The sequence below is a fragment of the Balaenoptera ricei genome, chromosome 3 (genome assembly GCF_028023285.1).
Source record: "Balaenoptera ricei isolate mBalRic1 chromosome 3, mBalRic1.hap2, whole genome shotgun sequence".
Lineage (NCBI taxonomy): Eukaryota > Metazoa > Chordata > Mammalia > Artiodactyla > Balaenopteridae > Balaenoptera > Balaenoptera ricei.
In genome coordinates this window covers 46566659-46593161 of record NC_082641.1, presented here as the reverse complement: position 1 = coordinate 46593161, position 26503 = coordinate 46566659, and the positions used below count along the sequence as shown (strand labels likewise).

Below are 26503 nucleotides of genomic sequence, written 5' to 3'. Positions count from 1 at the left end.
TTCTTCAAAATTATTTTTGAAGTTGTTTGCATTCAAGCCAATAGTGTTATTTAACCAACAGTATTGAGCCTTTATATCATCTTTCTCAACTTTCTTTCCCTCCTTGCTTTTTCCTTAAGAAAGAAATGATTGCAAATGAGAAAGAAAAAAAGGCATACAACATCAAATATGAAAATAAGCTCCTGCGAAGGAAGGAGAGAATTCCTTGGTGGATGGTAGTAGCAGTAAGATTAGCCTAATTACACTCAATAAGTAATGCCATCAATTGAGTGCTTTCTGTGTGCCCCACTGTTCTAAGGACTTTGCATAATCCTCACCATAAATCTGTGAGGTTGGATAAATTATTGTTCTTATTTTATAGTTTTGGAAACTGAGACACAGAGAGGTTAAATAACTAGCCCAGGGACACATAGGTAATACAAAACAGAGTCTGGAATCAAACTTGGGCAGTCTGTTCCAAAGATCAGTCTCTTGACAACAATGCTAATCTGCCTTTTGTTGTACCCTAGGGCATCCTTTCTACTAGAATGTACTACTTAGCAGTCAATTTCTTAGAATAAAACCAATAAATAATGTAGTTAGTTGAATTCTTGAAATCTTTAATGGATAGTGGAGAGAGAAACAAAAAAGAGGCCATTTCTATGAGATAGTAATGAATGTTTCATTCATATCAGTGGTTATTCTGGTTGGTTTGTTTTTGATAATATGGTGGGCAAAAAAATGTGCCAACCACTTAACAATGGAACCCTAATTTCAGGTTTAACATAATTTTCTAAGTAGAATCGATATGGAAGTTTTGCTACATTTTCCAAATTATGGTTAAAAAATTGTGACTTCCTCAAATCTGTTAATATCGGGAGCTAAATTTTTAAGAGGTGAGTGATAGAATGCAGGAGGTGCCCTGCCATCAATTCATCACAGCCTCATTCTGTCCTTCACATTCTGTTTGCTGGTGAGATGCATTGAGTCTGTTGTATCTCAAGGTATAATGTCTGGCATTTGTAGATGTGCATGGAAAGAAGGAAATAAGGAAGAGTGGGGTGGAAGGAATAAAAGAAGGATGGAGGGAAGGAAGGGAGGAAGGAGGAAAGGAAAGAAAGAAGGGGAGGGGAGGGGAGGGAAGGGCTGATCTCCAGATATTCCCAACCTCTTCCCAATTTGCTCTAATCATATCTTCCCCATCTCTCTTGCTCAGACCAAAGTTTGGGGATATCTTTGTGTGTCTTCCTTCTTTTCTTTTCTTTCTTTCTTTTTTTTTTTTTTTTACTATTTATCTATTTATTTGGTTGCACTGGGTCTAGTTGCGGCAGGCAGGCTCCCTAGTTGCAGCACATGGGCTCCTTAGTTGTGCCAGGCGGACTGCTTAGTTGCAGCTCCAGGGCTCCTTAGTTGCGGCTTGTGGGCTCCTTAGTTGCAGCTTGCGGGCTTCTTAGTTGTGGCATTCAAACTCTTAGCTGCGGCACGCGTGTGGGATTTAGTTCCCTAACGAGGGATCAAACCCGGGCCCCTTGCATTGGGAGCGCAGAGTCTTATCCACTGTGCCACCAGGGAAGTCCCCTTGTGTGTCTTCTTTCTATTGCATCTCATTTCCAATCCATCAGGGGTCCTGAAGCCCCTACTGTCAAAATATACCCAGAGCCCAAGTCCATCTCACCACCTCCAGTTTCTTCTCCTATTGCAAGCCATCATTTTGTCTGGCCTGGATGATTGCAGTGGCTTCTTAATAGGTCTCTCTGCTTCTACCCTTGCTGCACTACAGTCTGTTCTAAGACAGCAGCCAATGCGGATCAGAGTGCTTATTGTGGCTTACAACGTCCAACCTGACTTGGTACCTCTTTCATCTCTGACCTTCTTCCGCATTCTTCTCCCCTCCTTCACTCAGCTCCAGCCACACCAGCCTCCTTGCTGATCTTCAAGAACATCAGGCACTCATGTGTCTTAAGACCTTGGTGCTGTATGGAATGGTCTTCCTTCCACTACCTTCAGGCCAGTTCACTAATTTTCCTCAAGTTTCTGCTCATGTCTCATCTTCCCCATGAGGCCAACCACGACCATACTATTTTTAACTGCATCCTGAATTTCCTCCATTCCCTGTGCTTGCTCTACTATTTGTTTGTTTGCTTTCATACCATGTCTTTCCTTCTGACATAATTTACTACATTTATTATTTAGTCTCTCTCCCCATTAGACTGTGAGCTCCTTGTGGGCAAGGATCTTTGCCTGTTGGGTTCACTGGTACAGACATATATAGAACAGTGCTTTGGTCATGGTAGGTGCTCTGTACATTCTTGAATAAATGAATAATCACCCTACTCAGTGTCTCTTATAGAGATGATTTGGCTTCAGTGGCTTCCCATTAAGAGCACTGTTCTCATTGCCAAAGCCACGTCCCCAGTCAAGAGGTTTCACTAGGAGATCAGGCACATCGGGGACATCAGCCCTTTGGTGCCTGAAAGCTGTGGTCTTGGTCTCTGGCTGCCTAATTCCCTCTGGATTTAGGATAGGAAAATGGAGGTAGAGAACACATTCAAATACCCCAAACTTAATAAATATTTTAAAAGAAAGGATGACATTTTTTGAAAAATAATGTTTTAGTACTGATTGACGTTTGTGTAAATGGCCAGTCCTGCGTTAGGGCACTTACACAGTAGGAGGCATCCAGGGGGACATTCATCACCCCAAGAGCCTCTCCAAAAGTAGCTTTCTATTATCACCTTAGGAAACTACAGAAAGTTCCCCAAGGATAAGCCCGCATTTTGCTGACCATCTTCTAGTTCCAGCCTCATGCTTGCTCAGTCGTATGTTGGAAGGAGCCAAATTGAAACAAATTAAAAATATGCAGGAACCATCCCCTGTGAGATCACAGAAAAGCCAGAAGGAGAAAAGATGGGATTATGGGTAGGGAGCTGAGCTACTTCTCTCTGATTTGGGTGAAGCATTGGTGAACCCAGAGGAGAAAACATCGAAGTCCTGTGTGACACCAAGAAAGGTGCATAGATCATCAAAGCATACAGGTAGAGGTCCTTTGTTCTCCCTTCTCCCTTCAAAGAAAACAAACTTCACAAGCTAGGGTTTGGAGACGAATGCACTTCTAGACAATCCTCCTTGGTGCATTGGCATCAGCAGGAGGCAACATCCTATAGTATTGGTCCAAGGTGCCAGCTCTGGAGTCACACTGCTCTGAATCCCAGCCCTGTCATCACTACTCTTGACACCTCTTGCCTCCTAACCTCAGTTTCCATCGTCGGAAAAGAGGAATAATAATAGCAGCACCCTTAGTAGGAGGATTAAACGAGATAATCCACGCAGTGCTCGGCACAATGCCTGCTACACGGGCAGCGTTCAGCAGAAGGTAGTGTGCTGCAGAGCTGCTGGAGCTACTACCCCTGTAGAAATTTTACATGAAAAATGGTGTGTGTGTTGGGGGCGGAGGATTATCTAGGGTTACTGCCTGGGGAGGGACAGTTGGCCACCCAGACAGATCCTTACAGAGTAGTATTTTCCTTGGTGAATTAACTCTATTCCAGGGTTTGCCTGTCAACCATGCAGTCTTAGAAAGGTGATCTTGTGCTTCTCAGGAATGCTGACTGCCACTTTCAAAGCCCAGAAGATTTAATTTATTTATTATTTTTTAAATTTAATTTTATTTTTTTTTATACAGCATGTTCTTATTAGTTATCTATTTTATGCATATTCATGTATATATGTCAATCCCAATCTCCCAATTCATCCCACCACCACCGCACCCCCTCATCACTTTCCCCCCTTGGTGTCCATACCCAGAGAAGCCTTAAAGCTAGAATATCAGTTGATTAGTGCACACATTCTCCCTCTGCAGGTAAGTTCCGAAGGCCAAGCGCCTACACAGTGTGGATTTAGAATAAGCAGAGTCACACATGATCAGAAGGTTTACTGTCTCCTGGTTTTGAGGACCTAGGACATCCAGGTGAGCAGGAAGGACAGTCTTTTTCAGGAGGACAGGCTCACTCCCTGGGTCCACACGGGCACCCCCTCTTCCCAAGGGCAGCACAAGTCAAGTCGCCTTTTTCTCCAATTTACTTGCTAGCCACCCTCCCTTTAATGGGAGCATTCTTTCTCCAGATGTGTCAACACCTCGACCAGTTACTGTCTGGGTTCAACTTGGGTGTCTCCTGCAGATGATTTTGCATAACTCTGGATCAATCTTGTAATTCCATCCTGAAATATGGTAGATGATTTTATTTCATCCATTTCTGGACTCTAAGAGGAATACTTCAATGTTGCCCCCTTGCACTCTTTTCTCCAGACCCAGCGACAGGCCAAGAATTGACAAAATGCTGAATAAAAGCTGGGCCCAACAAGCTAAAGGCGTGTGCCAGCACCGCACCCAGCTTTAGGACTGGATAGAGCTTCAGCCCGGCCGAGGCCCCCCTTGGCTCTTTCATCACCTCCTGCTCTCCTCCTCTGCTAGCCCTTGGCAGGACAGAAAGTCTGGAAATGCTCTGTCTAAAGACTGACCTCTGTTGCTTTGGACTTGCCCTAACTTGGCATCCATGAACAAATCCACTTCCACACTCCACAGTCAGTGGGGTCTCCTTATGGCTTTTTACGGTACCCATACTTTTCCTTCCCAGCATTTATCACAATGAAATGAAATCATCCTTTGTGCATATTTTGTTGTTGTTACTGTTTAATGATTAATTTGCCCATGAAAGAAGAAGCTATGTTTGTTTTTTTTTTAATTTTTTATTTATTATTTATTTATTATTATTTTTTATTTTTGGCTGTGTTGGATCTTCGTTTCTGTGCGAGGGCTTTCTCCAGTTGCGGCAAGTGGGGGCCACTCTTCATCGCGGCACGCGGGCCTGTCACTATCGTGGCCTCTCTTGTTGCGGAGCACAGGCTCCAGACGCGCAGGCTCAGTAATTGTGGCTCATGGGCCCAGCTGCTCCGTGGCTTGTGGGATCTTCCCAGACCAGTGCTCGAACCCGTGTCCCCTGCACTGGCAGGCAGATTCTCAACCACTGCGCCACCAGGGAAGCCCGCTATGTTTGTTTGTTTTTTTTACTGCTGTACCCAAGAGTTAAAACAATGCATGGAACATATAGGGTTTAATGAATGTATATTGATTGATTAATGATTCTTAGGACAACTGTCTTTCAAACTGAGGGGCATAACCTACTTATGCATTATGAAATGAGTTTAGTGGGTCACAACCAGCAAGAAGAAAAGAAGAAATGGAATAGAATAGAAAAGATGATCATGTATCACACATAAGGAATTCTTTACTTATTCCATGTGAATATGTCTAGACAACACAACACATACACACATGCACAAATGCACACATACTGTGTAATCTGAATAAGGTGCTATTGTCTAGGAGGGGCAGCAGGAGGGGTGAAGCAGGGAGTGTTGTTTGAAAAAGCCTGCTCACTTTTATAATAATTTTTATTTGTAAAAAAGAAAAAAAACCTAGAATTTTGTGCACTCAGCTCTAATAATAAGGTTCAAAACCAGTTTTGTCTAGTGTGTGTAGAAGGACAGGGCTAAATCTGAATCTCCAGGTAGGTGTATAGTTTTATATTCATCAAAAGAAGGTGCCAATTTAAAATATTGATATATGCTCTGTTTCAGTTTTCTATGGCTGCATAACAAACTCTTCCAAAGAGTGGTGTCCTAAAAAACAACCATTGTATTCTGCAGTTGGCCCTGGGCTCAACTGGGCAGTTCTTCTGGTCTTCTTGTAGTCCTGAATGTGGCTGCATTCAATTGGCCGGTTGACTAGAGGCTGGGGGCTCAGCTGAGATGACCTTACCTCCGTGAAGCTGTCTCTCTTCACTGAGTCTCGGGTCCTTCCTCTCTCTCCAGGGCCTGGAGGCCCTGTGGTCTCTCCAGCAAGGTGTTCAGACTTCCTTACCTGGCAGCTCAGGGTTCCCAGGACTTCTTAATGTGCAAGCCCAGAACTGGCACCTGGCCAATTTTGCCACCTTCTGTAGGTTAAAGCCAGTCCCAGGTCCAGTCCTGATTCAAGGAGAGGAGACTATACAAGTAGTAATATTATGACAAATGTAATAGCATATCATACTCTCCTTGGTCCAAACTGCATATTCCTCCCACCCCACCTCTGTAATGTTTTGCTAACGTGAGCCCCATTTCCTGCAATGCCTTTCCTTGACTTCTCCATTTATTGAAATCCTATTCATTCTTCCAGGTCCGGCTCAAAGCTACTTCTGCATCTGTTTCCTTGACACATCCCCTTATCTCATGCTGGAAAGAATCATGCCCTTACCAGTATTCTCAGTACCCAGTACTCTCATGGCGTCATGTCTGTATTTCATATCATGCCTTGACATAGAATTTTACAAACAATGCACACAGGTGTAGCTCCCTTTCTAGATTCTATGCTGCTTATCTAAGATTAAGTGATCAATAGCTTTTGGAAAAATAAACTGGTTCTCTGTGCCTTTTCCATGATAACCCTACGTATTTATAATTTCTCACTAGTATAAGGAGACAGGTAGTGAGATGCTTAAAACTATTGGAGTAAAAAACCAATATGGAGCACCAGCATAAAACAACAATTACCTTTTACATCTTCAGAAATCCCTTTTCTAGACAGTAATTTTCATACCTGGATTTTTTTGTCTTGTGTTTTTCCAAAATAGTATATACTTAATTTCTTTATATGGTGATTTACCTTTGCCTATCACAAAGAAGCTTGGTGTCTTACGTTGGAAAAATATACATTTCCACCAATTTATATTTTATGGAAATGACTGAAGAACCATCAGCCTTTATACAATAGTATCATCGATCAAATACATAGCAGATTTGAAGTTACCCTCTATTACTGTTACAACTATGGATTTTTCCCCTGCCCCAACTATGTACATTGGTAGTCTTAATTTGTGATCTGTGGGCCCCATGGTGGTTTATGCCATTCAGAAGGAAGTTCAGTGAACCTTCTGAAATTATACATATAAATGTGGGTACACATTCATATCTGCAGTTTTCTGGGGAGTTAGTCCAGTCATCATGTTTTTAAAGTTTAAGCACCCCAATTATATATTGATTGTAAATCTGCTTACCCTCTTAGAATTCCTCTCTTACTAATCCAGAAATAAGATTATTTTTCTACTTCATATGCAATCAGTTTCTTCTGGAGAAATTGGACATTTACATAAACGCTTCACTCTGTCTTTCATCTTTGCATTATACTTCTAGTTAACACTAACCTTATGCTACAAACTCTCCTACCCGAGATTCCCTGTCTTCTCTCTGGAAACTTCACCAACATGAGCTTTCTTAAACTGGTGGAGTTGCTACCCCTCGTGTGAACCCTGGACCACCAGTGTGAGCATCTGCTGGGCACTCGTGAGAAACTCGAAAATGCAGACCTGTTAAATCAGAACCTGGGGACTTCCCTGGCGTTCCAGTGGTTAAGACTTCCCCTTCCAGTGCAGGGACTGTGGGTTCGATCCCTGGTCGGGGAGCTAAGATCCCACATGCCTCAGGACCAAAAAAACCAAAACATAAAAAAAACAGGAGCAATATTCTAACAAATTCAACAACAACAAAATCTTAAAAAAAAAAAAAAAAATCAGAACCTGCATTTTAACAAGATCCCTGGGAGATTCCTAAGGACATTAAAGCTTAAGAAACCTAGAACTGGTGCATCTAATATCTCATTTTCCTGTTTTTCAAACTTTAAGGATTTGTGTTTTAAATTTTCTATAATTCCATTAACAATTATCATAGGATTTATATTTTAATATCACCTAACAGTTTTGATTAAATCTCTTAACTTCAGAATTTGCAAGGGGCTAGGAGTGGGAGAGTGAGTCAATTAGTTGGTCTGAGTATTAAACAGCACTACTATTCAGGACATATGTATAGTTTCTGTGATTCCCAACAGAATTTATGGTACCTACAGCCTCTACTCTTTGTTTTAGTGTATGTGCTTCTCTACTGTATTTAAAAACATTTACAGGGAGAGGCCAGAAAATTAATTATTTTAAGATGAATATTATGGAAGAAATAGCGTTACTAAAAATCGAAAATGCAGTGCTTATGCTGAATTACACTGGAAAAATCCAGTTTATAATCTGAAAATTTTCTAAGGCAGAATTTTCTGTCCCAGTTTCTCATAGTAAATCTAGCAGTACCAAGTTAGACATCTTTTCTGCTCTATGGTGTGTGTACCAAACACTCTTTCTCTCCAACATTTGACTTTCATCTCTAAGAGTTTAGGGAATTTATGGCTTGGTGCATTTGATGTGGCACCGTTCCACATGTGAGGCATGGTAATTTGGATAGCGCGATAGAAGTGTGTGCCAAGAATAATTGGCTTCTGTATTGCGGAACAACTCAAATACTGTGTGTATCACAGCATGTAATTTGGGTGTACAAGATGCCTGTAGTTCAAAGTGCTTTACTCCTCTGCAGTGGCAAGCCGGGCTTCCTGTTGGCTGGCTCCTTGTCTTTGCATTCAACAGTCTGGGTGCAGTTAGAAAGAAAGAATCCATCTAGAAAGTGCATTCTCATAATCCTGCAAATGGATAGACCTTAGCTCCAAGATTCTTTCCCTCCCTCCTTCTCTCCCCTCCTTCCTTCCATGAAGAATAATACAAAGCAGTTCATTCTCTGCTTACTTTGACTCTTTGTCAGCTTTCTCAAGCAGTGTTTCCTTGCTATTATTAAGAATTAGCTGAGGCTCTGATACGACATGCAGATTCCCAGGCTACTCCTCTTCAAATCTGATTGAGTAGCTTGGGAAGGAATAGAAGAACTTGCATTTTTAACTAGTGTCCCAAGTTTATGACCAAGCTAGTTTGAGAAGCGCTAAAGTTCTCATATGGAAAGGCTTTGGAGTAAAATGGACCCTGGTTATCAACACCTGCTGTATGACTTTGGGTGAATTACCTAAACTTTTTGAGCCCTGGTTTTTAATGTGTAAGAGAGGGGTAATGCTAACTCATAGTGTTGCCATAAGGGGACAGTCTGTATAAAGCACCCAACATAGTGCGTGGTTTATAGTTTATAGTCAGTAATGTTAATCCCTTCATCTCATTGCGGAGTAAGGCTTTTGAAGGGTTAATTTTGAATTTTCCCCGAACGTTCATCTGTGTTAGGTATAATTTCTAAAGTAAAACACAGGTAATGAAACACATCCAAATTTTAATTCAGCAAAGGTTTTTGGGGGGTCTGTGGTATGTCGTGAATTTGAACATACAATTATCTAATTTAATCATAACAATAAACCCTATATGTGGTAGATATAGTCATTCCCATATAACAGATATATCAACTGAGGTTCAGGGATAACTTTACACTTAGTTAAGTGGCAGAAGCACAGCTAGATATTAGAGGCCCAGTCCAGTAGTCTTTCTCCTCTATCACGACAACCTTTGCCCTCGATATTTTGTCTGTTTTTAAAATAACTAACGTCTACATCCTTGTCCACATATTTACACAAATAGCTATGAAGGTACAAAATAAAGTTAACTTTCTGAGTGATTTTTTTTTCAAATCATCTCAATTATTTATTTCATGAAAACTATTTATATGGATCAGTGATCCTCAAACTTAAATGCATGAAGGGTCGGGCAGGTAATGTAAAAGGACGAGCTGGGCAGCTATCAGACAAGAAGGAGTGGTAGGGACTATGGCAAACTAGAGGGAATAGCCCATCTAAAGGAAGCAATTTCTGTTCAGCTCCAGGCTCTTGTTGAAAGGCCAGGATGTGGGTTCCCTAATGTCAAATCTTTAGCTTTTTTAAGACAGGAAGAATTCCAGAATTTTATGTGAAATTTCCCAATTTTTAAACAATGTGTGTGGGCCAAACCACATCTGTGGACCACATCTGGCCGGAAGACTGCCAGTTTGCAGTCTTGACCCAGCTACCCTTAATTCTCCACTTCTCTTGACCTGGTAAATAGTCCATTTGAATAGCTTGGATACACAGTGGGCCCTTCTGGGTAGTGTCTTCACAATATACATAAATTTCAGGACTGACCTTTAGTTTCCCAGGTTCAGAATTTTTATTTTCTCAGAACCGAGTTAGATTGAGTGCTCTTACTGATATTCAGAACTCAAGAACTTCATGCAAAAACAAGGACACTAATTATGTAATTTACAGTGAGAAATATATTGCTGAGTAGATAGGATACTATATTAGCCTGATCAGTTAATTCTTTCCTTGTAATTCATCCACCTGGGAAGCAGACTCCTAATCAGAAGCTGCTTTCATGCATAGGGAGTCAGAACCCAGAAACTGACGGACTTGAAAGAAGTACCTCCCTGTAGTGGGTCTTAAAATCTTCCTCTCCTTATGGGAGCCTTGCCAGTGGGTTGAAATGTTAGGACTCTGCCCCGACCCCGACTCAGATATGCCGAATACACACTGACCAAGTGCCTCCTTTACTACTATAGGACTAGTTCTCAAACTCATGCCCAGAGATTTTATTAAAACACAGATTGCGGGGCTTTATACCCCAAGGATTATGATTCAATACTTCTGAGGTCGGACCTGAGAATTTTGCATTTCTAACAAGTTCTCAAGTGTTGCGGATGCTGATGGGCTGCTAGATGGGGAACTCCCTTTGAGAACTACTGGGTTGGCCAAAAAGTTCATTTGGGTTTTTCCACAAGGTGTTATGGAAAACGCAAACGAACTTTTTGGCCAACCTGATACTTCGCTCCAATTCATCTTCACCTACTACTCTTGTCTGTGTCTCTGCTATGCTAAGATAGTCACATCCTAATGCTGGGGTTGGAACCCGGATGTTTGGACAATTTTTAGGTTGTCATTTTTACCTTTTAAAGTATTTCACTTAAGCGAAAATATTTGATTAATTACTTTAGTTTGTCAAATCCAAAATGCCATTGATTGTAAAACACACCTGGAGTTTAGAGACTTAAAATTGCGAAAAAATGAATGCACTTTTTTTAGGGTCACTGCAATTCAGTAAATTAAGCCTCAATTTGGGGTAATCTCCCTGGATTGTGTTATATAAAGCTCAACTGGGTGGATACATTTGAAGAAAGGACTATGTATCTTCTTTGAACAAACACAAGATGAATTTTAAGCTTACCTTTCCCAGTTCTTTTTTTTTTTTTTAATTTTTATTGGAGTATAGTTGATTTACACTGTTGTGTTAGTTTCAGGTGTTCAACAAAGTGAATCAGTTATACATATGCATATATCAACTCTTTTTTTTTTAAATTCTTTTTCCATATAGCCACCTTTCCCAGTCCTTAGTAGAAAAGACACTGCTGGCACAGTGATCTATGGCTGACTTTGTCATCTAATTGAAATTTATTGTTATTGTATTTGTCCTCTGCTGCTCCAGTCTGACCCTGGAATGCCAGATCTTCACTATGGAATGAATCTCTTTTTGCCTTACTAGATTGGTAGGGCCATGCACCTTTTTTAAATGGTTGATTATCAGACTCACTGTTTCCTTGGCCATGCAGGAAAGGACAATTAGGACAGGGTTGTTAAAGGGTTGCTCAGCTGTCCTAATCCTACCTTGTCCTTATGGTCATAAATTACTGGTCCTACGAAAAAAGGACTTGGAAAAAATGACTGTTAACTTCAGTAAGCATCTTCATGCATATGTAAGAGGATGACTTGAGAGGCAGAAATTCTGACTCTATGCTTTCACTTCTCAGTCTATTATTGGAAACCTCTTGGGGGTTCATTTATTTGTTTTTGAAAAAAATCACTAAGTGAAGTCCCTTAGTTATGTAAATATTAGGCCAGGCATCTCTTTCTTCAGAGAAAGAGTGTGAAAAGAGCTCCCCCTTTTCATTAAAACCTGCCTCTCTCCTTGGCAATATTTAAAGAGAGAGTAGACCGATTTACCTAAGAATTTGGGAGTGTACTAGGAGAAAAAGAGACTGAACCCTCAACTTTCTCTCTGAAATGAGAAGTAAGGGAAACACATTAAATGGGTCAAGGTGACGTCACGCGGTCTGTGGTCAGGAGAGAATGTTGAGACAACAGGCCTTGAAGGGGTTAACACATCAGGATGAAGGGGAAGCCTGAGCTGCCTGCTCTAGGCAATGACCTGAGGTTGATGATGAGTGCTGATTTTTGTCTAAATAAGCGAGAGTGATCAAAGAGCTACAGTCTTGGAGTTTGAGGCTGGTCCCTCCTAGCAGCCAGGGGAGTCCTGAACCAGCAGGACATAGAACTTTACAGGACCAGTGTTCAGCTGTGATACCACACGGCGACGGCAGAAGCCTTCATGCTAATTGGCAGTCCTCTCTCCACCTGAAGTTTAGAAACAAGCCTCTACTTTAGACTGAATACCAAGAAGGGGGAGTTTTCAAGGAGGCCGAGACTGGATTTCCTACTGAAAGGCTCCAGTGATTAAGTGGAAAAACAAAAGAGATGTGACAATATTTACATCTAAGTATTATGCGAGCCTCTGTGGATATAGAATCAAGTGAGACAAGATCTATTATGACAAGCAGGTAGACTCGAAAGAAAAGTATTCAAGGCTAGTTAGGGAAACTGACAGTTATTCATTTAGCAGACTATTGAGTATCTCCTGTGTGTCAGAACTGGGACCCACAGCGAGATGAAATAACACAACCTCTACACTCAGAGGCTTTTCCAAACTCAATAGAATAGCTGTAATACTGGAAGTGCTTGTAAAGATATACTCAAGTTCGCTGTCCAAGCTTCCCTGTCTTCTAGAAAAGGCTGGATATACATACTGTAGATAGTAATTAACTTACACCTTAGAGGCCATTTGGAACCTCTCCATAAATAAAAGAAAGAAGGGCATTTCAGACAGGGAACAGCATTATAAAGTCACAGACATGTGAAAAAAGAGATGATTATTTCTGAGTAGCTAGTAGTATATAGGGTACAAACAGATGGAATGGAAAGGAATAAGATTAGGTATGAATGCAGATGGAGGCCACCTTCTAAATTTTTTAACTTATATTTACAGATTTGGTGCACCACCAAATATAAGTATAGCTTAAATCACTTAGGTGACCTAGGTGGAACAGGCGGTGAATGAGACTGAGAAAAAAGGATTAGTGAAGCCCCTGGAAACAGGGAGGGAGACCAGTTTGGGAGAGCACTAAAACGTTCTAAGCATGACATTGTGAAAGAAAATTGGAATCTGTACCATATGCTGAGTGTTATGGACAATAAAGATGGTACAGACCCTGCTCTCAACATGCTTAAGCCATAAAACAAGTAAAACATGAGAGCAGGAGCCTATGTAGTTCAAAGCGCTGAAGGAAGTATACAGTAATGACTTACCATCGTGGTTATGTTTTGAGAATGCTGCTGGGAGGAGAGTGTGAGGAAGTGATTGATGACTGTAGTGGAGGAAGAGATAAGAGGATTAGAAGCAATGGTTTGAAAGAAAAAAGGCTTCAAAACATTCAAACCTCCTTTGTGTAATGGTGGACACTATTTTGAGAATGTCAATTTCAGGAGACACCATAATAATGTGTTTGTGTGTGTGCTTAAAAAGCCACCACCATAAAAGATCTGGAGTCCGCTCATAAAGTTCAAGTACCAATTTTTGCCCGTGAATGTGGAACATTCTGCTTTCCTACAAACATAACTGTCACATTATAAGGCATAGCTCTCATTTTCTTGGTAATTTAGTGACAATATAAACACGTATATGACTTGTGGTAAATATGGTGATTCTCACTTTATAACCAAAGAGGGGGGATGTTACAGCTTGTGAGCAGTTATGACCGTAAAGCGTGCAGTGTGAGTCACCAGGCTGGCCCAGGAATTAAGAATGTGTTATTATTCATGCTGGTTAGCTGAAGTTCCTGAACTAACCTCGTTGGAGTTTGCATTGTTGGCAAAGGACAAGATCTTTACTGATAGATCAAGTGTGTGAATTCTGCTCCTAGTTCTTTGGCTAACTGGTTCTGTAGTTTGGGGAAAACTTTTTAATCTTTCTGTTCTCAGTTTCTCTATCTGTAAGCAAGGGATCAGACCAAATTCCACCCAATATTGAGAAATCAGCGATTCTGTGGTATGGCAGAGACTGCTAATGATGACTAAATATCCTCAACAGATTTGTTCAGTTGGTGACCAGTATAATGATGGTTACAAAGTGAATCTTAATTATATTGGGTGGCATCTGCCAAGCCAAAAGACAACATTTCTCAGCCTCCCTTAGAAATAGGTGTAGCTGATGAAATGTAAGCAGAGGGAGCTCCTGCCCAGAAGCACTCCCTTTTACCCTTGCTCCTCTTCCTGTAGTATTGACTTGGGATTGTTCATGTGATGACTGGAGCACCAGTGGCCATCTTGCAACCTGTATGGTCTTAAGAATACAAGGCATATCTTAAGGATGGTGGAGCAGAAAGATAATAGGAGCCTGGTTCTCTGCTGAAAATAGTGTCATCATTCAGCCTTGGCCTACCTCTGGATTTTCTTCATATGAGACAAAAATAAACCTCTCTCATTGAAGTCACTACTAGCCACCTAATTCAATTTCTAACTAATGTATTGGTATCAGGTTACCTTATATAATTTTACATCACTAGGTTCTCTCTTTGCAATTTTGGAGACAATAGTTTATAATAAACCTGGAAGTCTTTGGTGCTATGAGGCGCAACATAATTCACCAAATATCTAAAATTAATTAATTAATGAATTTATGAAAACACAGCCACAATATGTAAAGAATTGCCAATGTTTGGTACAAACTGGGAGGGAGAAAATCAAGGGAAGTTTATTAATCAAGGAAACTACAGAATTGTTAAAATTTTGGAGGTTGTTGGGATTTGGGGAGCTAAAAGTACTTTTGATCTTAGTTTGTAGCAAGTTCACATTTGAACAGAATGGAAACCTCTAGTTTTCAGTACACCTGTGCTTTGATCTCCTTGTCTGTCATTGCAATGTGATTATGAGGATTACTGGGTCATTCTCAGACTAAGTTGTTTTTGTGATTTAATTTTCTGGGAGAGGAAGGGGATCATTAAAGGATATCATTAAAAGGAGAGACATGAGGCTTGTAATTGACCTTCCTTGAAAGTAGTCCCATCTGGAAGATTTTATCGGTAAACATTTATCAGTGCATTTGGCTTTTAAGCAGATTCTTCTCCTTTATTCTTTAAAATAAGCAGGCAAAGTCTAAAAAGAAACCACAGGAGTGCCCATAGGTTGCTTTTGTGCATGCTCATTGGGAAGAAAATTTATATGTAAGAAAAAAAATTCTCTCCTAAGATAATTATACGATTCTGTTTTTAAGTTTTGCTTCAGTGACTCTCTTTCTCAGATTATAATTTGCAGGTAATAGTGTTCTTCAATGACAGTGCTTTGTTGTGATTTGTTTTCATGTATGTTCAGAGTGGAGGTGTTAGGAGGGATGGGATATTTGTGAAATCTAGTGTGCAGGTGTTTTGAAAATCTGTTAAAGCTCTGTTAAGCCCAGCACTAGTCTGAAACTTCATATTCTACTTCTCTAAAGTACCGGAACTGTTTTTTAGGAGGACAGACGTTGCTGTGGTTTAAATAAAAGTACCAACATGACGTTATCACTTACCAGTCAGAAGACATAACCCAGGCAGTCTCGTAAAGTTGTGTTTTGGGGGTATCAGAAGAGTTGCTTCCCTTTTCACATATCTTAAAGTTTTCCTGTTTGGTTGGTTTTGCTTGTTGACTTGTGTGTGTCAATAATCACAACCTTTGTCATTTTCCAGTTCCATATCCACTTTCAGAGAGAGAAAATTTCTTTTTAAAAAATCTATTTTGAAGTTTTACATTTACTGAAATACTTCCCCTCATTGATAGCCAACTCTGTTTCTTCCATTCCCTTGAGCATACTCTCTAGTCAATTTAAAAAGCAACATCGACATATCACACACCCATAAGCAGTTGTTACACACTTGTTTTCACACTCAGTAAAATGTCCTGGCTGCATTTCTCCTACATGTTGTATATTGATGACTTCATCTCTCCACTTAATGGGGTTCCGTGAGGTTTTAGGTAAAGTATGGGTACCATTTGGATTAGACTTGTTTATGAGGCTTAGTCTATGGGTCCTATTATCAGAACTCTCTCCATTTTTGGCTTCATCCCCAGTTTCCATACACCTGGGGACAGCACCAATGTCAGAATCCTAGAAGTGTATCTTTCCAGGTTTTTCATCCAACAACAAAAAAAGAGCTTCTCTCTCTAGTAGCTCCCATACAATAAGGTTGTAGACACTACAACCGATCACAGTGACCCCACCTAACAGTGAGGAGGTCCCGTGAAGGGAATCAGGGTATTGTTTTCCAAGGAAAGGAAAACTGAATGCTGGGCATCTGTAACGACCAATTGCTCACTAGCGATACAGGCCTATTTCTTCATGAGATAGCAACTTCTCATTGTGTATGGACTTCATGACAGATCAATCACAGCTAACTAGTAAATTCTGAAGTCTTATTGCATGCCTGAACTCTAGGCCAGTTACGTCTGTTTATAGCTCAGAAAGACTGCCACAGCAAAGGGAGCAGGGCAAACAAACCACATATACACTAATTATCAAGTTAACTATCGCTAGGGCCCGCCTTTGTTCACAACTTAATGCCCCTACAACGGACTGCCACACAGATCACTTATCTCCATCTTGAAGGAAAACACTAGATGTTTTCATCCTCTTACTTTTCTCTGCAGTAACCAGCACAGTGCTTTGTACATGATACACAATTAAGTAACATTTGTGAAATGAATAAAGAACATTTGAGGGAAATAAAAAGCAATCATTCCTCATCAGGAATGAGTTGAGAACCACTGGCATAGCCTGTTTGACAGCTTGGACTGGATTCTGTTTCAGGTTTGGTTTTTGGAAACTCTCCTTATTTTAAGTAGGAATGATTATTAAAATGATTTCATACTTATTAATCTATTATTATCAGTCTTAGCCAATTATAAAAATGGCATGGAAAATTAGGGGGGAAAAACTTGAATGTTATAAACAGTTGAGCATATTGTATACATAGTGAAGAAAATATTTTCTTCATTTTTTTTTTTTTTTCTGGTAGCTGAGGTAATACCAGAAGAACTCAAGAGTAGACTTGAAGTGATATCAGAAGAAGGTGGTTACCCAAGTTTACTGACTGCTGGTAGGTGGCCAGAAATAATGAGAGGGTACAATAGATACGTTCAGTTTTCTTGGCACACATAGCTATTTAATTATCTCATTTCTGAAAGAACTATAGCTCCACTGTTACCTAAGTTTATCCTTTAGCCGCTTAATATAGTAATACCCCTAGTGTAAAAGAGGGCATCAATTACTGTGATAACCTGGATCCTTTGTAAAAGAATACTAGCATACCAAGGAGGGTTTTGGTTTTTTGTCTTAGTTTATTTTTTGTCCCATTCCTTTTTAGGTAAGAATTAGCATCTAAAAACACCACATTATGGGATTGTAAATACGATGTTTCCGTTGTAACTTAATAAGCATAAAAATAAACAGCCACTTCTCCACTTTTGCCATACAAGAGAGTTGAATGCTGGGTCATTAGTTACTAGCAAAAGTCCTTCTTTTTTATTTTTTTAATGACTCGCAAAATTTGCTGGTAATATACAAAGTCTAAGCAAAACTGACTTCAGAATGAGTATTGGGCTTTCATCGTTTACTGCATATTGCTCACTGACCCATCTTTTCAGAGGTATCAGCTGTATGAAAATAATAGTGCACTTTTTCAGAAGCACAAAGTCGGTCAGAGTTCATCACTTTGCTCAGCCTCTGGAAACCCTGACCCAATGATGTTAGCAAAAAAGAAATTGTCTCAGGACTCCAGAGTCTCAGAGAAGTGCTAAGAGTACCCATCATTCATTCTTGTGTTTCTACATTTAGTTTCAAAGTTGAGGATAAAACCTAGCTTCTGAGATTCCCTCTTGGGGCATCTTTTGTGCCTACTTGGGTTCCAATAGTCCTTCATTTGAATCCTCAGGCATCTCAGGCATGGTTTAACTGTAATTGAATTGTAAGTTACAAATATATTTTCTCAACATTTTGCAAGCACCCTTCCATTGTTTTCTAACATTGGTGACATCCCATTGTCTATTCAAAACCTATTTTTCTTTGTAAAAAAATTTTATGAACTTCTCTTCATCCCTGATATCTCTACATTTCTTGATCAATTGTCTTGGTCTGGGTGTTCATCCGCTGTCCTGGGCGCACACTAGATCTTTTCACTCCAGACATACGGGTCCTTTAATTCTGGATTTGTTTTCTTTTCTTAGTTTATCGATAATTTTACCTTTTCCATTTTCTCTGTTTTCTCTTCCTGGGATTTGTTAGTTGAATGTTGGACCTCCTAGATCAGATCCTTTAATCGCCTCACATTTTTCTTCTTCTTTTTCATCTCTTTGGTGTTTTGTTATACCTTATAGAAATTTCTTCAAATTTATCTTCCAACCTTTCTATTAAAATTTTCATTTTGGCCATTTTTTTTTTTTTCAATTTCAGTACTTTCTTGTCCTCTGCTGTTGCCTTTTTAACAGCATCTATTCTTATGTCAGAAATGCATTATCTTTGTATACAAATGATAGTTCTTTAGAGGTTTTCCTCTGTTTCCTGTGGATTTCTTTATTCAGTTGATGTGGTCTGCTTATACTAGTCTCTCTTCTTTATTCTGGATAATTTCCTCAAGAGGCTGTCCATTCGTATTTAAAGATCTCACACACCACACACACACACACACACACACAAACACAAAGACAACCAAACAACAACGATGATGACAGCAACAAATATACCACCAAAGTTCTTTGAACGTGGATGGGGCTTGTCAACTGCAGAGTTTCACTATAGCATGATTGGTTGTTCAGTTGCGTTATTCTTTGGGAATTCTGAGGTGCCATCATGACAAGATTCTTCAATTTCTGCCTGGAAGATACGCAACTGAGGGCATATACCTGACTGCTAGTGTTTGGGGAACATGGCTTATAGGGAGGTTGTATGTCTTACTGGGAACTCCGCAGTTAAGCATCTGTTTTTCAACCTTGGGTGTTACCTTGTTTGCCACAGTGCCTGATGTCCTCAGTTTGATGTCTCTCTAGCTTATTTTCTCTAAAAAAGGTAAGATTTAGTCTCCAACAGGAGAGGGAAATAGTTGGGATCCAAAGTCTCCATATAATTTTAATGTACTTTTAGCCTCTCACTAAACTCCTGCCTTCCTTAGTGTATGCTGCCTCTAAGCTCTGCATCTCTGGGTTGGGCAGAACGTGTTGGTTCACTTTCCCTTGGAATTTGCTCTCTGTAATCATCTTCTCAATTGTGCTAAGGCAGTTTCTACTTCTCATCCACTCTCTCCTTTCTAAAAATCGTTGAAATTTCTCCTTTGATGATCTCTCCTCCCTCATTATCTATGCCTTTGCGGATTTGTGTGTTTTTATTCCCTTACTTTCATTTTAGTGAGGTGTCAGAAAGAGGAGAAGATAAGCATGTATAGTTTCCCCATCTTTGCTAGAAATCCAGGGAAACTATAGCTGAGGAGGAAGGTGGCTTGGAAGAGGACTTAGAAAAAAAGTGATCAAACAAGTTGGATGAAAGATCAGCAAGATTCTAGAAGGTCCTGCTGCTGATGATAGCTAACATTTATTGAGTGCTCATTATGTGCTTGGAGTTTTGCAAAAAGTTCTTTACGCAGGACATTTATTTTTGTCCTTGTAAGAACACCAGGAGGTAGGCACTGAGGCATAGAGAGGTAATATGACTTGTCTAAGTTAGTAAATGGTAGAGCTGGGATTTAAATCCAAGTCTGACTCCAGAGACCATCCTCTCAACCACTAAACTATCTTGCCTCCTGTAAATTGCTTAAACAGGGATTTTAAATGAAAATGTATCAGAAAAAAGTATTTTTCATGTCTATGATTTAGGAGACTTTCTTTTCTACCAAATTTATTAATTGGCCTATTTAATAATGTTTTAAGACTAGAAAATTCTTTCAGGTTTGAAAAGTAGTAAGAGAACTTTCTTCAGATGAATAGATACTATCTGTAGGACTTTATGAGACTTAGGTATTCATCATTTTACAAACCTATAGACCATCTATTTGAATTCTGTCCTCTTACCGTTTTGTAAAATAAATATGCTCTTTACAACTGTGTTTTTTTAAAAAATATTCATTGGCATATAGTTGCTTTACGATATCGTGTTAGTTTATACTGTACAGCAAAGTGAATCAGCTATATGTATACGTATATCTCTTCTTTTTTGGATTTCCTTCTCATTTAGGTCACAGCAGAGCACTGAGTAGAGTTCCCTGTGCTATACAGTAGGTTCTCATTAGTTATCTATTTTATGCATAGTATCAATAGTGTATATATGTCAGTACCAATCTCCCAATTCAGCCCACCCCACCAACTGTGTTTTAAATCATATGTAGAGAGATGGAGGTTGCGTCTGTACAACACCAAACATCTGGAAGAAAAGAATCCCCCACCAAAGCTTGTTAAAAGAGATTCATAAGCAAAGCATGCTTTTGAATTATGAAAACAGATTCATGTCCAACATCTTGAAGAACTCTCACACGTATGTTTATGTTTCAAATATAGCTTAGAGATCATTAAGATTAAAATTCAATTGTGTGCTCTGTTGTCTTTGCCATCAATTTCAGTTAAACCAGACTTGCTTGGCAGTTTTGGAGAGAAAAGTCTTCAGTGCTTTCCCTTTTGCAATTTTGACTTCGGGGTTTTTTTCCTCCACAAGTACATATTATTTAAGGAGACTCTTTATGTTAAAGCTCTAAATCATTCACCAGGTGGTCTTCATCAGCACTTATACAGATGAAATAGAACTAAAAGTTTCCACAAATTAATCTTTTTTAGGCTTTGTAAAATTTTTGTGAACTTCCAGGAAGCCACATGTGTTCAGGTTTTTGTCTTTTGTTTTTATTTTTTGTTTTTTAAATAGACTTTATTTTTTAGAGCAGTTTTAGGTTGACAGCAGAATTGAGTGGAAGAGATTTCCCATGTACCCCCTACCCCCATACATGCATAGCCTCCCTATTATCAACCCACCCCCACCAGAGTGGTACATTTGTTACAACTGATGAACCTACACTGATACATCATTATCACCAAAGTCCACAGTTTACATTAGGGCTCACTCTTGGGTTGGGAGAAATGTATAATGACGTGTATCCACCATTATACTTTCATACACAGTATTCTCACTGCCCTAAAAATCCTCTGTGTTCCACCTGTGATGCCTTCCTCCCCTCCCTTCCCCCACTGACAACCACTGATCTTTTTAATGCTGTCTCTATAGTTTTTGTCTTTTCCAGAACGTCATATAGCTGGAATCATACAGCATGTAACCTTTTCAGTTTGGCTTCTTTCACTTAGTAATATATATTTAAGGTTCCTCCATGTTTTTCCATGGCTTGAGAGCTCATTTCTTTTTAGCGCTGAATAATACTCCATTGTCTGGATGTACCACAGTTTATTGATCCACTCACCTACTGAAGGATAGCTTAGTGCTTCCAAGTTTTGGCAATTATGAATAAGGCTGCAATAAACATATATGTACAGATTTTTGTGTGGACATAAGTTTTCAGTGTTTGGGGGATAACTACCAAGTAGTGCTATGGCTGGATCACATGGTAAAAGTATGTTTAGTTTTGTAAGAAACTGCCACACTGTCTTCCAAAGTGGCCAAACCATTTTGCATTTCCACCAGCAATGAATGAGAGTTCCTGTTGCTTCTCCACCTCCTCACCAGCATTTGGCGTTGACAGAGTTACAGACTTTGGCCATTCTAATAGGTGTGTAGTGGTATCTCATTGTTTTAACTTGCATTCCCCTGATGACATATTTGGAGCCACTTTTCATATTCTTACGAAATGTGCCTCTTAAGGAATTCACCTATTTTTTAATCAACTTACTTGTTCTCTTACTGTTGAGTTTTAAGATTTCTTTGTATATTCTGAATGATGGTTCTTTATCAGATATGTCATTTGCAAATATTTTCTCCCCAGTCTGTGGCTTGTCTTCTCATTCTCTTAACATTGTCTTTCACAGAAGAGAAATTTTAAATTTTAATGAAGTCTAGATTATCGATTATTTCTCTCATGGATTATGCCTTTAGTGTTGTATCTAAAAAGTCATGATGAAGCGCAAGGTCATGTTTTTCTCCTATGTTCTGTTCTAGGAATTTTATAGTTTGTGTTTTACATTTAGGTCTGTTACCCATTTTGAGTTAATTTTTGTGAAGTTAATTTTATAAGGTCTGTGTCTAGATGATTGTTATTTTTATTTTTTTGCAATGTCTAGTTGTTCCAGTGCCATTTATTGAAAATAACATCTTTCCTCCATTGTATTGCCTTTGTTGAAGATCATGCTTCTTTGTCAAAGATCAGTTGCCTGTATTTATATGGATCTATTTGGGAGCTGTCTCTTCTGTTCCATTGATCTATTTGTTCCTTCTCCAATACCACACGCCTTGATTACCATAGCTGCATAGTATCTTTGTAACTTTTTAAATCATGAACTATAACAAACATTTATAAAAGTACATAAAACATAAGTGTTAAGTTTAACCAATAATTTTGAAGTAAACACCTATTTTAAACATCCCTCTGAAGCACCCTATTTCTGTTTCCTATCTCCAAAGAGATAACTACTGTCCTAATTTTTTCTTTTCCTGCTTGTCTTTATGGTATGGTTTACCACTTATGCATCCATCCCAAAACAAAGGAGTTCAATTTAGTTTGTTTTTGTATTTTATGTAAATAGGCTCATCTTGTGGATACTTTTATGTTTTGCTTCTTTTACACAATGTTATACTGGTAATATTCATCAATATTGCACGTAGCTGAGGACCACACATTTTCATGACTATATCGTGTTCTGTTGTATAAAGTAACCACAATTTATTTGTCCAATCTTCTCTTGTTAGGAAGTTGGGCAGTTTCCAGTTGGAAAATATTATGAATAAAGATATTATGAATTTTCATTTACACGTATCTTAGTGCTTATTAACATGCATTTCTGTGGGGGAATATACCAAGAAATGGAATCTTGGGCCATGCATGTCTTTAACCTTGCTATGTAAGGGGAAAGTATTTGATAAAGTGCATAAAAAGTGTATGAGAATTCCTGTAGCTCCACATCTTAGCCAAAAAACACGTTGTATTGTCAGACTTTCTAATTTGTTTCAAATATGGAGATTTTATAATGAGATCATTGCATTTCCCTGATTACTAAAGAGGGTGAGTGTTCTTTCATATGTTTAGTGGATATTTGAACTTTCTTTTTGTTGTTGTTATGCTTCTTCATGACAAGTGTTTTCTAAAAGGCATTTTCAAGCACCTTTTAGGAAACCAAAGGCCCCGTAGATACAATATGTGCCACAACCTGTCAATGAGAAAGGCTAATAATACTCTAGAGGACTCAATGATGGAAACTTCTGCGAATCTGTAGTATATGGAATGCAAATATTAGTTTGGATTCAGTGTCATTGTTGTTGTTTCCTATCCTATAATATTTTGCATCCCTTCCCAACATTTTTATAATTTGGGACTGCCTTTGAGATATTTTTCCTTATTGTTGCTCTTGTGTATAAAATAGATGGTAGTAGTGCTTCTCAGGCCAGTATGTCTGTGTATGGCTTATCTTGTAAAGAGTTTAAAGAACTTTACATTGTCTTACCAATCTTCAGAACATCCTTTTGAGATAGAGAGGTGACCAGGGCGTTAACATGCTCCTTGTCACTGGAGGAGACAGATCTCCCCAGAGGGAGATGGCTGCTTCTTTATTGACATGGACCCAAGCTGTGCACAGAACTCAGGTTTTTTAACTCCTAGGCTAATGCCAAATGCATTAGACATGGCACCAATTGTTCTATGCATAAAATATGAGCAGTGTTCATCACCCGATTGCTAATACCAATTACCTAGAACATGAATTTTTTAAAAGAAAGATATATAATGAAACTATATATGATTTTACAGATGTTTCTGATAATTTTTAACAATTTGACTGTATTTTTATAGTTTAACTCCTTCTCTAAACCCCTTTAACTCTGCTTATCCTATAGTAATTGTTAACGTTCTTAAACTGATCAAGAAAATAATTTATATTCCTCTCTAAATAAATAGCCAGGCTTCCTACCTTCTTGCTTCCTACTCTCCTCCCATCGAATCTCTCCCTTGGGTTTAGCAATAAAACATGTAGCTTAATATGTTTAGTGGGAGCTTAAACATTCCATGCTGGTGTCTCACCTCATCTCTGCCTTCATGTGGACTTTTCTCGAAGACTCTTTTTTTTCAGACTCTTTAAAATGATTTAATGTACTGTAAAAAATAAAATCCTTGAATTTATGACACTTTTCAGTTTATAAAAGACTATGTAAAGGCTTCTCCTCATAGGCTGTAAGGAGTGCAAGGACACTGAAACCCAAATAATCAAATGACATCCTTAAATTTATTTCACTATTATTTATATGGTGAATTCAAGATTAAAGACCTGGTTTTGTAACAATCCATCCAGTACTGCTTTTATAGGCAGCACAGTACAATTGTAAAAAGTACAGATTATCTGTGCTTAAATCCCAGCTCCACGCTAACTAGCTGAGTTACCCTGGGAAAATCACTAAGGCTCTCTATGTCTCAGTTTCTCCAGTAATAAAATGGGTATAATAAGAGTTGTGGTGAGGATTCAGTGAATTAATACCTATAAAGGTGCTAAAAACTGAGCTTATCCAATATAAGTTCTCAATAAATGTTAGCTCTGTTGCGATCTTTTCTGATTATTTACTCTTAAAGAGCAATAACATGTTACCAGAAATAAGAGGTAGAGCTGCCAGAGCTAAAAGTGATTTTTGTAATCATACCTATCAGCCTAGATTAATAGCTTTGATTTCTTCATCTATAAATATAGAATAATTAATCCCTAAAAAATCCCTAAACATTGTAAAACTAATACATAATGTTGACTAGAACTCAGTACAGATTAGTCTATTTATCTTGATGAAACCATATCACCCTCAGAGCTAAGCTGATAACCTGAAATCATGCACAGCCTCTGTTTCTTTTCTGAACTCATAATTCCATCCTCCAGCCCACTTAGTACATTTACGCCAGAAAATCTATAAGTTGCCACAAGTGCTTGAAGTGTGACACTCGGGGTTTCCACGCAGCAGGGTCTTCTGATGTAAGTATACATTAATAGGCATCGCCTAAAGGCAAAATAAGGCTATTCCACAAATATGGATTGAATTTCTACAATGGTCTAAGAACTGTGAGGAGCAGAGAAGATATTATGATGAGTTCTTGCTATTCTTTTGAAGCTAAGCCCTACATGACTAAATGATTAGAGAAAAAAAATATGCTCTATAGGGGCCAGGATGATGTCTAATTCATCTTTGTGTTCACTCACACTAACAAATAAATGATTATTAGTGAATGAATGGATGAAATGCAGTAGAAAAAAGAAAGATAAATACAGATAGAGGTCATTGGTCCATTTAACAAACACGTATTGAGTGCATTGGAATTGTCAAGGTGTGTAACTTTTAGCTACAAAATTTCTCATATAGGCAGCATAAGCCTCTGAGAGTTGTAAAGTGTACTTAGAAATCTGTGACCTCTTAAATTTGAGAAATGCTGATATGGAGATAGAATCAGGGTGAATAGGGGAAAGACAGGCACCAGGAAAACTGCAATCATCACACACGAAACAAAGAGGACTTGAACTAAGGGAATTCAGAAGAGAAGAAATAAATCCAATAGTTATTTATGAGGTAAAACAGTCAGAACTTAGTGATGTCCAGGGGTTTGGGCTTGAGAGAGAGAGGACTCAAGGAGCATGCTTGGATTTCTGGCTTCAGTAACTGGGTGAGTGATTGTGGCATCTCAGTAAGAGGTCTCTCCATAGCAAGGTAGCAGACAGAGCAAGTACCAGTGTTGGAAATACGGAGTGTGAGGTGTCTGTGCACATTCAGGTGGAGATTTCTGGAATGTGGAAGAGCAATTTAAACTGTAGTTTTCAGAACATAAGTAGGTAGATATTGCAGTTTTGGGGGTAATTTACTCACAGGGGCCATGAGTAGGGCGAGAAAAGAAGTGTAGAGGAAGATGAATCCAATAAAGAGATTGAAAAAGAGTGACTGAGAAGTAGGCAGAAAATCAGGAGAGTGGTTCCCAAATCCAAGGTAGGAGAGGATTCCAAGAAGGTCTGAATTGTTGGAAAACCTGTGTGGAGAAGGTAATTGAACTGGGTATGGAAAAACAAACGGAAGAGGTAGGGCAGAAAGAAAGGAAGAGGTATAGATTCTGGGTTGGGAGACATTATAAGCAGAGTCTTCTAAGAGATGTAAAATGTGTACAAGAGGGTTGGCTGGAGTAGGCAGGACAGCACAGGGCTAAAAGATGGGCTCTGAAACCGAACTCCTTAGGTTCAAATCCCAGCTCCCCACTTTTAGCTATGTGATCCTCAACAAGTTATATAACCTCTGAGCCTCAGTTTTCTCACGTGTAAAATGGGGACAATAAGAGTTCATTCTTCATTAACTTGTTTATTTTTTAC

The 26503-nt window shown here is 39.0% G+C and overlaps 1 protein-coding gene across 15 annotated transcripts in view; it reads left to right on the top strand.

Moving 5' to 3' along the window:
• The window catches only part of PDE4D (phosphodiesterase 4D), a 1113076-nt gene that overhangs the window by 991399 nt on the left and 95174 nt on the right, over positions 1–26503 (top strand). For 8 of the 15 annotated variants that reach the window (XM_059916410.1, XM_059916411.1, XM_059916418.1 and 5 more), the window contains one exon: positions 17008–17088. The exons of 5 other annotated variants lie outside the window; for them this stretch is intronic. In XM_059916410.1, the coding sequence (XP_059772393.1) occupies positions 17008–17088 (81 nt within the window). Of the gene's footprint in view, positions 1–4285; positions 4524–17007; positions 17089–26503 lie in introns of those variants that run through there. 2 more of the 15 variants (XR_009502317.1, XM_059916424.1) reach the window with 2 other exon arrangements.